At 47.8% G+C, this 11,026-nt stretch overlaps 1 protein-coding gene across 1 annotated transcript in view; it reads left to right on the forward strand.

Annotated features, from left to right (window-relative positions):
- The window catches only part of ARHGEF12 (Rho guanine nucleotide exchange factor 12), a 122,438-nt gene extending 111,629 nt beyond the window's left edge, over positions 1-10,809 (forward strand). The window contains exons 35-41 of the mRNA XM_056860536.1: positions 4,368-4,457; positions 4,618-4,694; positions 5,195-5,425; positions 6,704-7,162; positions 8,335-8,645; positions 9,469-9,541; positions 10,701-10,809. Coding sequence (XP_056716514.1) covers positions 4,368-4,457; positions 4,618-4,694; positions 5,195-5,425; positions 6,704-7,162; positions 8,335-8,645; positions 9,469-9,541; positions 10,701-10,711 — 1,252 coding nt within the window. The 3' untranslated portion in view covers positions 10,712-10,809. The remainder of the gene's footprint in view (positions 1-4,367; positions 4,458-4,617; positions 4,695-5,194; positions 5,426-6,703; positions 7,163-8,334; positions 8,646-9,468; positions 9,542-10,700) is intronic.
- The last annotated feature ends 217 nt before the right edge of the window (positions 10,810-11,026 follow it).

Genomic DNA, 11,026 nt, shown 5'->3' on the forward strand with positions numbered 1-11,026 from the left:
GCTGAGTGATGTTTGAAGAGAGGCATGGTTCACATTGGGGAGTCAAAGGACTCGGTTGAAGTTGGGGGCAAAGAGAAACTAAGGCCCCTTCTTGCTCCTCCAGCAGCGGTCAGGAGCAGCGCAAACAAAAATGATCGAGGTGCCCAGTCTGGCCCCTTGGTTCAATTACAGCAGGAAAATAGCGGAGGGCCTCCTTCCCTCCCCTGGGGTTGGATGGCTGTTCGTGGCTAACAGCAAGGAGCTCTTCACCAGTTGGTCAGACTAGATGGCCAAGGCTGCCTGTGGCTTCTGACAAAGAGCTCCCCAACCTGTCTCCATCAGTTGGAGGCTGCTTTGGTTTGGTCAAACGTTTTCCAAAAGACAAAACCTTGAACTCCAGGCTTTCGCTCCAAGTCCAAGGAGTAGCTGCCACCAGCCCTTTCAAAAGATTGAGCTCTAGGGAGAAGATAAGGGCAATCCTCTCCCAACTCACTCCAAAATTAAGTGCAACGCTTACCCTGCAAGGTAGAGGCCTGCCAGGGAAAGATTACACTCCCAAAATGTCTTAGGTTTTTGGTAGGTGGTTTTTACACTCACACAAGGCACTTAGAATTAGGCTTGGAATCCCAAAATCAAAAGACACAATCCATTTAAAGGCTAACAATTTATTATAAGATTCAGGCTGGTTTACAGGAAAGAAAAGGTTCATGAAGTTTCAAGCAACAAAATAATAAACTATTTAGCATAGCTAGCTAATACATTCAAAAGCCTTTTTGGTTCAAAAGGACTGGCAAAGGTTTCTTGTATCAGGTTTATAGATACCAAGTTCCAAAGATGCTTCCAGCATTCAAGAGTTTCAAAAGGTTGTCCAAAGATTTCTCCAAGCAGGTCAGCTTGACCAAAGTTCCCCCTCAAGGGCCAAAATCAAATGGGTTGTGATGCAGCCAGCACAGCTCTCCTGCTGTACCCCAAAGCATGCATAGTTTGTTTAGGGTTGGTCTGTCCTTATATTCGTTTTCTCAAAAGGATGAGCTCATAGAAACCAATCGAGAAAACGAAAGCACTTAGCTGGTAATTAATCGCTTGGTCAGAAATGCTGACTCCTTAAGTGATGTGTTCAGGTGAGGAAGCTTACAGAACTACCTGCACCTGGACATTGTCATGATGGCTGACCGATTAACTACTAGGGCAAGGCACGGCCTTGCATTCCAGAAAGGGGAGAGGTTAACTAGCACCAGCTGGGGCTTACCTTTCTCCCTCCACAAAAGCAGTTTTCAAAGTGTAACTATTTTACTGCTCCAAAATCCTAACAGCTCAAAACTCATAGGCCTCCTAGGCCTGAACCAAAAAAATAACACACTCCAAGAAATTGAGAGGCCTCAACTTCTTGACAGCTTCTTCTGCCCTGCCAGACTTCAGGGTGTCCCAGACACTGTTCCTTAGATATGACAGGCACCCTCCTGCCAGCTAAGAGCCTCGTGGGATTTTTGGTGACGCAGACTAACAGTTCCGTTTTAGACCACAGGAAAGGGAGAGGTGATCTTCCCTGTTACCGTACATCATTTCACATGTGATGCTCGCTCATGAGGCTTAGACGGAGTGTCGCATGTTAAAATGATTGTGGCCTGAAACTTGGGAGGTGTTGCCTTTTCGCCCCCAGCACTTCTTGCCATCAGATAGCTTATCTGGAATTGGATTGCTTTAGAGTACTTTGAGAGCCAGCATGGTATCGTGGTTAAGAGTGGCAGACTCTAATCTGGAGAACCGGGTTCAATTCCTCACCTCCACATGAGTGGCGGACTCTAATCTGGTGAACCAGGTTTGATTCCTCACTCCTCCACATGAGTGGTGGACTCTGATCTGGAGAACCGGGTTTGATTCCCCACTCCTCCACATGAGCGGTGGAATCTAATTGGGAGAACCAGGTTGGTTTCCACACTCCTCCACCTGAAGCCAGCTGGCTGACCTTGAGATAGTCACAGTTCTCTTAGAGCTCTCTCAGCCCCACTTACCTCACAAGGTGTCTGTTGTGGGGAGAGGAAGAAGATTGTAAGCTGCTTTGAGACTCCTTAAAGTTAGAGAAAAGTGGGGTATAAAAACCAACTCTTTTTCTTTTAGCGGCTTCTCATGTTCACAGTACAGAGGAGGCAGGTTCTGGCTTAGAGGATGCTGAGTTGAACTGTTGCTCTGTCACACCTGGCAAATGCAGGGTATTAATTATAAACGCGAAAAGTTCACTACAGAAAGAGAAACATGGAAGTCTCACATACCAGTAAGGTGATTTCCCCCTGGCAACAAAAGACTTCAGCTGCCTGACAAGGTTTCTTTTTGTTCGACTACTTGGTTTCTCAAATGGGTTATTAAATTCTGAAGTGCAGGAATTAGAGCTGTAGGTTTAGGAGAGTTTCTGTTCCCAGTCACTCTCTGCGTTTGTTATTAACACTGCCTCGAGACACAAGCCACAAGAGTCTTCAGACAGCTGCATTTCCTCCTCCCGTTGTGTGTGCGTAGCCAGCTTCCTCTTAAGGAAGGAGTCCTGCCATAATTAAAGTGGGCTTCTTTTTTGCCTTTGCTGGCCCACTGGGTTTCTTTTCCCTGGTGAACTGTAGGGAAAAGATTGTGCATTCTATTCTGCTCTTCTTCACAATGCCCTGTTCGTTCATCACCACGCAGGTCTGATTCTGTTTGCACTTTAGAGCATTCTGAAATCAGAAGGGCCATTGAACCAAACAAAAATCAGAAAACTCAAGAAAAACAGTCTCCCATAGGAAAGGTATTCTTGCCATTTATTAAAGGAGTCACTGATAGGATGGAGAAACTTTGAAAAAACATAACCTACAAACAGTGTTTAAACCCACCAAGAAAATACAACAAATGCTACGATCAGCAAAAGACAAAAGAGACCCCCTCACCTCTGCAGGAGTATATCGTATACCTTGCAGCTGTGGAGAAGTTTACATCGGGACCACAAAACGCAGCATACAAACAAGGATAAAAGAACATGAAAGATACTGCAGACTTGGCCAACCTGAGAAATCAGCAGTGGCTGAACATGGACTGACACAAACAGGACACAGGGTCTTATTCCAAGACACTGAAAGACTGGACAATTCTACCAACTATTTTGTCAGATTGCACAGAGAAGCCATTGAAATTCATAAACATCAGCACAACTTTAACAGAAAAGAGGAGAGTTTAAGAATGAATAAGGCTTGGCTTCCTGCCCTGAAAAACCTCCAGACAAAGACAACATTCAACAATAGCCATACAGATTAGTTCTGGATTACACACATTAACAGATCACTTCAGGATACAATGGTTCCATATTAACATACCATACCCTCATTAGCACATTATCTTGATACTTACAGGACAATACTTTTGCAGGACAATACTCAGCTCAAACCCAACCCCTTTCTGACTATATATTACTCTTCCTACACCCTTGACACTGAGAGACACTGTTCTTCAGTGTTACTACTCTGAAGATGCCTGTCACAGTTGCTGGCGAAACGTCAGGAAAGAAAATTCCAAGACCACGGTTACACAGTCCTGGCTATTCTCTGTTCAGTCATGAGTAAAGATAGCCATTCAGCACCCTCCCAGCAATCAATGGCAGCATTTCCTGTTTGTGTGTGCATAGGTATATTCTTGAGAGGGGCAGTACCTTGCACTGTCTTGCTGCTTTGCTGTCCTACAGAGGTACTTGGTTGTGGGTGTGTATTTCTCCCCCCCCAAAAAAAAAAGAAGTGTTGGTTTTTATATGCTGACTTTCTCTACCACTTAAGGAAGAATCAAACCAGCTTACAATCACCTTCTTTTCCCCTCCCCACAACAGACACCCTGTGAGGTAGATGAGGCTGAGGGAGCATGACTTGCCCAAGGTCACCCAGCTGGCTTCATGTGTAGGAGTGGGGAAACAAATTCAGTTCACCAGATTAGCCTCCTCCACTCATGTAGAGGAGTGGGGAATCAAACCCGGTTTTCCAGATCAGACTCCACTGCACCAAACCAGCGCTCTTAACCACTACACCACACTGGTGTAGGAGAGCAGTTCCCTGTGTCCATGCTGAGCAGTCCTTTGTTAATTAATCCAGTCTGCACAGCAGCCCTGAGAGAAGGAAGCACGTGCGTGCTAAAAGCTCACGGAGCTAATTCAGGCTGAGGAGGGATGGATGGAAATGAAATGTGACAGAGTGTTGACAAAGCTGAAACCTGTTGTCCCCTTGAATAAAACTCAAATTGTTGCCGTGAAATAAACGCGAGGAATGCAGGAACTGTCTTTGGGAGGACGACAGCCCCACCTCTCACCAGCAGTGGTGCTAAATTTGGGTACTGCTTTCCCGACCGGATGTTGTCCTTAGGATGCTGTTCTTGCTTACCTGCAGGTGGCAGGACCTCATAGCGCGGATGGCGGGAACAGTGAAGGTGGCTAGAGGCAGAAGGGCAATCCCGTTGCCACAGTCGGGGCCCTGCGAGTAAGTTGCCGTTTTTTGTTGTTTGTTTTGGGACTTTCAACACAGCCTTTCAAAACTGCACGGGCCGTATACAACCAAGGAGGATCATTTTAAAATTTGGGGGTGGGGAGAAAATGAGGACATTGTCAAAGTGTATGATAGATTTGTTCTCATCTTGCAGAGAAGATCGTGAAGAGGAAGACCAGCAGAAATTGAAGGAAGAACAAGCAACTCCTGATAGCAGCATGCAGAGTCCAGGTAAAAATTCCATGTAAAAAAAAATTAAGTAATGTTTACCACTGGAATGTATTTTATCATTTTGTGCTGTTTCTGTGTTATCAAATCTTTCCTTGATTTGGAAGGCCTTTTCAGAAATTCTTGCATGTGCACCGAAACCATTCCGGAGACAACTTCCTCTTACTTTTCTCCCAGGTTTCTGTCATCTAATAGTCAACGCTGAATGATAATAATGGGGGGAGTCAGGTACTAAATGTGCAAGACAAACAATTTATCAGCTGGTACCCAATTTACAGGTTGGGTACCAGGTGATAAATTGTTTATCTAATAGTGAAAACATGTCGAAGGCTTTGGGTCTTCCGGCCCCTCAGGGCTTAGAAACCAGTGTGAGTTTAGTGTATCTCATACAATTCTATAGTGATGCTGAACCTGTGAGCTCTAGAGTACAAGTTTAACCCAAACTGTATTAAATGTCTCCTTGAGTTGTGCATTGATTCTGGCCCTGGTGGGTTGTTTGTTAGATAAGGACCTGGGCCTGGAGTCTCCGCTGATGCTGAAGGCTCACCCCCCTTCCACAGCCATGTCTGAGAAGCTAGAAGAAGAGGAGCTCCTGGAGGCCAACCAGCCATTTGGCACAGGGCCCCCGGCAGACCTGCTGATCAAAGAATCCTCCGAACACTATGACCACCCAAGTTCAGAGCAAGCTTCCCAAATCTCAGAGGAACGGTGGGCATTGGATGCACTACGGAACTGTAAGTCACAGTGCATGCTTGGGGCCCAAGGGTCCTAGAAGGAACTGACTTGAGAGATGCATGTCTGAGGTCACCTGTTGCCCCTTGAGCCAAATTAATGTGACCTCACTTCCTTGTCTCGAGATGGGGACTTCCCCTGTTCAGAGGGTGAGAAGTCAGGTAGCTAGCGCAGTGGTGGAAGCATTTGCAGTACCACCGCCTCCTCAACTGAGTGCTGCACGGTATGTTGTCCAAATTAAGAAGGATGTAGACAAGCTGGAACATGTCCAGAGGAGGGCAATAAAGATGGTGAGGGGTCTGGAGACCAAGTCCTATGAGGAAAGGTTGAAGGAGCTGGATATGTTTAGCCTGAAGAGGAGAAGACTGAGAGGTGATATGATAACTATCTTCAAGTACTTGAAGGGCATGTCATGTAGAGGATGGTGCCAAGTTGTTTTCTGTTGCCCCAGAAGGTTGGACCAGAACCAACGGATTGAAATTAAATCAAAAGAGTTTCTCTCTAGACATTAGGAAGAATTTTCTAACAGCTAGAGCGGTTCCTCAGTGGAACAGGCTTCCTCAGGAGGTGGTAAGTGCTCCTTCCCTGGAGGTTTTTAAGCAGAGACTAGATGGCCATCTGTCAGTAATGCTGATTCTATGACCTTGGGCAGATCATGAGAGGGAGGCATCTTGGCCATCTCCTGGGCATGGACTAGGGGTCGCTAGGGGTGTGGGGGGGGGGGAGGCAGTTGTGAATTTCCTGCATTTTGGGGGGGGGGAGGCAGTTGTGAATTTCCTGCATTGTGCAGGGAGTTGGACTAGATAACCCTGGTGGTCCCTTCCAACTCTATGATTCTATGAATTAATAGCAAGCAAAAATAGAAAACACTGGGCAAGATCTCCATCCCCCAGGTGCCTCAGGAAGACTCCACACTGATCTGCCAAGCTGTCTCAATTGGGAGAAGCTGAGATTTGAGGGAAAACCAACCGCTTCCTCTTTCCCCTTTGGGTTCACCTTCAGTTGAAGAAAGGCGGTATAGAAATAAATAAATTAAGTATATCTGATGCTTTGCAATGAAAGGAACATCTGTGTGTCTATTCTAAGAACAAACAACATCAGTCTGGGAATTTTGTGTCTTTCTTCGGCATATATCTTCTTCAATGGATGCTGGCTGAAGATCTGGTTCCTTCTCAAGAGGAGGCAGACTTGAGCATCAAAACCTTTATATGCGCAGGAGGCGAGCAGGGACTGTTGAGACAGGATGACAAGATCTGTGACAACTTTGCATTTCTTTTCAGTGGGTTTATTGAAGCAGCTGCTGATGCAGCAGCTGGGTCTGTCTGAAAAGGAGGCACTTGAAGACCGCCAGCATTTCCCCAGGCATAGGACAGTCTCCCAGGGGGCCCAAGTAGAAACTGGGGTCCAGAGAGGATCGAGACACTCATACAGCAAGACATCCCCACCCAGGGTGAGTAGGACACCCTCTGGCATGGGAACAAGCAGCTGCAGACCTCGTTCCAGTCACCGGACTTCAGGTGAATTCCTGCAGCCGGGGGACACCACGTCAAGTAGCAGTCAGTTAATGGACCCCTTGAGCATGAACCCAGAGACACCAGTCACGGAGCTGGAAGGGGTGGGCGCGGAGGATGGCGGAGAGCACTTTTTTGATGCTCGTGAAGCCCACAGTGACGAGAACCAGTCGGAAGGCGAACTGGCAGAAAGAAAGGAGGAAGAGGAGGTGCAGTTGCGGATCTCAGGTGAGCTGTCTCAGAGGTGCAGCCTTGCAACAAAATATCTCCACAGTTTAGTAGAATTTTGAAGTTCTAAGTTCCAAGTTGCAGGGCTTTGTTTGAGCTGGGGCTGAATGCCAGCAGGTAACTCTGGACCAGTTCGTGGTGTTTTGTTAGCCCCAAGCAAAGTTTGCCCATCATCTCCTTGGCCTGTGTTGTCACCAGCTGGGTCCAGGCCAGGTCACTGTGGCAGCGACACCGAGGGTCGATTTGGACCAAGCTGGCAGTACAGACTAAGGAGCGGAAGCCAGTTGCCAGAAGGGGCTGTGGCTCAGGGGCAGAGCATCTGCTTGGCAGGCAGAAGGTCCCAGGTTCGATCCCCAGCATCTCCAGTTAAAGGGACCAGGCAAGTAAGGTGATGTGAAAGACCTCTTCCTGAGACCCTGGAGAGCTGCTGCCAGTCTGAGTAGACAATACTGACTTTGATGGACCTAGGGTCTGATTCAGTAGAAGGGAGCTTCATGTTTACATATGAGACAGCTGAGCTCCAGTGGTGCATTGGTGTTGTCTTTGTCATGCTGTCCCAAGAAGTTGCTCAGGTGGCCTGGCTGCAGAACCAGCCCTGCTGGAACATGCCTGTGAGCATGTATTAAGTGCTTATATCTCAGCGCGGGAATAACCATCAGCCACTGCAGACTTGAGCCCCAAACCCTAAGCTGTTAAGCACTGAAGCTTTTGTTAAAGTTCACGCAACTGAGAAAAACCAACCAACCAGGGGTGGTTTTAGTCACGCAGAATTGTTTGCCAAACTACCGTTGAGTGTCATAATGTTCTCTTGAGATTCAAGACAGATAAAAGGAAGTATTTCTTCACACAACCCATAGTTAAATTGTGAAACTCCCTGCCCCAGGATGTGGTGATGACTCCTTTAAGAGGGGAATGGACATGTTCATTGAGGAGAGGACTATTCATGGCTTCTAGTTGTAATGGATACTAGTCATGATGCATACCTATTCTTCCCAGGATCAGAGGAGCCTGCCTATTATATAGGTGCCATGGAACACAGGCAGGTAATGCTGCTGCAGTCATCTTCCTTTTGGGCTTCCTAGAGGCACCTGGTTGGGCCACTGTGTGAACAGACTGCTGGACTTGATGGACCTGGGTCTCATCCAGCATGGCTTTTCTTATGTTCTTCACAGGAAATTATTTGATCCTTGATGGATACGGCACAGTGCAGGAAAGCTCCACGGATGAGGAGGTGTCTTCACTGGTTCTGCGGTCCACTGCAGGCAGTGGTGCAATGGACTCTGCCCCCCAGCAGCCCACATCCCTGCCGGACGCCCAGTCGGACCGAGGGAGCTCGCCATTTGCGGAGGAATTCATGGCCTCCCACTGGGAAGCCACCGAGGAACCCAGCTCAGGTGTACCAAGCCCTCCCTTTTCAGTAGAGTCGCGCACCCAGATGATGCATTACATCCAGAAGATCGAGGCCGACCTCGAACACTTAAAGGTACATTACGTTCTGCTGCAAATTCCCTTCTGGCTGTAATTCTTTTTCATTGGAGTGGCACATTTGTGTAGCTGGGAGTGGAAGAGGACAGTTGTCACAATGTGCTAGAGGACAGATATGCATTTTCCTTCTGAGAGCCAGCGTGGTATAGTGGCTAAGAGCGGTGGTTTGGAGTGGTGGACTCTTGTCTGGAGAACCGGGTTCGATTCCCCACTCCTCCAGATGACCGGCAGAGGCTAATCTGGTGAACTGGATTGGTTTCCCCACTCCTACACACAAAGCCAGCTGGGTGACCGTGGGCTAGTCACTGCTCTCTTAGAGCTCTCTCAGCCTCACCTACCCCACAGGGTGTCTGTTGTGGGGAGGGGGAGGGGAGGTGATTGTAAGCTGGATTGATTCGCCCTTAAGTGGTAGAGAAAGTCGGCATATAAAAACCAACTCTTCTTCTTCTCCTGTCACCATGATCTCAAACGCAGGGGTGTCTTAACTCCCCTAATGCATCTACTGTACCACAGACCCTGTGGCGCAAAAATGATTTTGGGTCTCCTTAGAGGTTTTTGTCTCTGAGAAGGGCTGCAGCAGCAGTTGCTGCCATCCTTGCAAGACAGTGGCTGCATTCAGAGAGACTTCAGCTCCTTGATGGGTAGCATCCAAAGTTAATTAGAAGTGTTCCCTTGGCACAAGTGCTTCCCGCGATGATTCGAGCAAGAGCCCCGAGCTCGTTTCAGAACTTGGCCAGTCCTGGTTCTGATCAATTTTGGGTCTAGTGCCCCTCTCTGAGTGGACCGTGGCTAAACTGTGCCTGATGGGCTGTGTTTTTCAGGAAGTAGAGGAGAATTACGCCACTCTTCTTCAGCAACGGCTGGCTGGATCAGCCCCCGCAAACGAGCACTCAGGTATGGCTTCCTTTACTCCCTACGGCGCATTTCGGAATGGTAATGTGATGTTAAAATATTGCTGGGCCTTGGCAGCGAGTGCCACAGGAGAAGCCAGCTGTTAATCTTTCCAGTGAAAGCGTCCAGAGCTTTCATTGTGGCTTCTGCGTTTTTGGAAGGAGCCACTGGTTCCGAAGCACCATAAATCATCGCTTTGTTTTGCTGATGGTGCGTTCCTTGCCCTAAGCGGATGGCATGGGCAAGTGAGATGCTTCGCTTCCTCCTTCCATTAGCCCAGAACTCTGCAAGTTGATAGTGTTTTATAAAGTTAAAGAAGTAGTGGTCCCGGGGAGACAAACAGAAGATTAAGCCTGGGGCAGTTTTCACTGTGAAGTTTCCATATGTAGATTTCAGAAACTGATCGACTCTGGTTTCCTATCACGTTGCAGGTCTGCCAGGTTTTGTGTGTCAGACTTGTGTGTATCTTTTCCACTTTTCATGTGCATCATGTCCTCTGCTAAGCCACACTTAGGGATATTCTGGAAGGCTTAAATGTCTATAGGAGCCATGCCTTTTCCCGTTCCTTGTCACTGCTCTAGCTTGCACTGGCTGACTGCGGCTGACTAGCTACAAAGGGATCTGTCTGTCTGTCTATCTCTCTCTCTCTCTCTATCTATCATCTATCGATCTTTCTCTCTCTCTCTCTCTCTCTCTCTCTCTCTCTCTCTCTCTCTCTCTCTCTCTCTCTCTCTCTCTCTATCTATCTATCTATCTATCTATCTATCTATCTGTCCATGACCGTAATAAATCATTGACTGATAGATACGAAGGGTCCACTTCTCCTGTTCAGTCACCTCACTTTGTTTTCACCCTGCCTCTGCAGTGATCAGAAGCACGGGAAGAACAGTTTTAGATTCCAGCAATGCATCTCAGTGCAGAACAATCAGAACACTTCCCCTAGGAGAAGATCTTGTTTGCGCACCTCCAGTAGATGCGGGGGTGTAGCATCAGGATCCAGCTGCGGGCGGCAAGCCCCTTAGAACAGATGCAGCACGAGGCGGTTGCCGCAGCTTGGTTGGGGGCATGTCCCATCATGTTGGCGGGCCGGGGACGTGGGATGTCTCTGAACTCTGCTGCGCACGAGATAGTTCAGCTCTGCTCTTGCTTCTTTTGTCCTCAGATAAAAGTTAATGACGCTTCCTGGAAGTGGCTGAAGATCGGATGGGAGCGTCAGCCTTGTGCTGGTGCTGACAGGCCTCTGCCCGGACTCTGGAGCAAGAGAACTCTTTGTCAGGGACCACCCGGCCCTGAGTGCTCCAGCTCAGCAGGGGGAGGGGGCGCTCTCCTTCTAGGCCTCTGTTCTAGCCTGTCAGGGAGAGATGGTGTTGCTCTACTCCCTTCCTCCTCTTGCTACCAGAAATCCTTTTTAAAAAAAAAAAATTCAGAAAAGAGGAAAGGAAAAACAAAACCAAATGTATAAAGTTTTGGGTGTAGGATATAAAAAAA

The sequence above is a fragment of the Euleptes europaea genome, chromosome 14 (genome assembly GCF_029931775.1).
Source record: "Euleptes europaea isolate rEulEur1 chromosome 14, rEulEur1.hap1, whole genome shotgun sequence".
NCBI lineage: Eukaryota > Metazoa > Chordata > Lepidosauria > Squamata > Sphaerodactylidae > Euleptes > Euleptes europaea.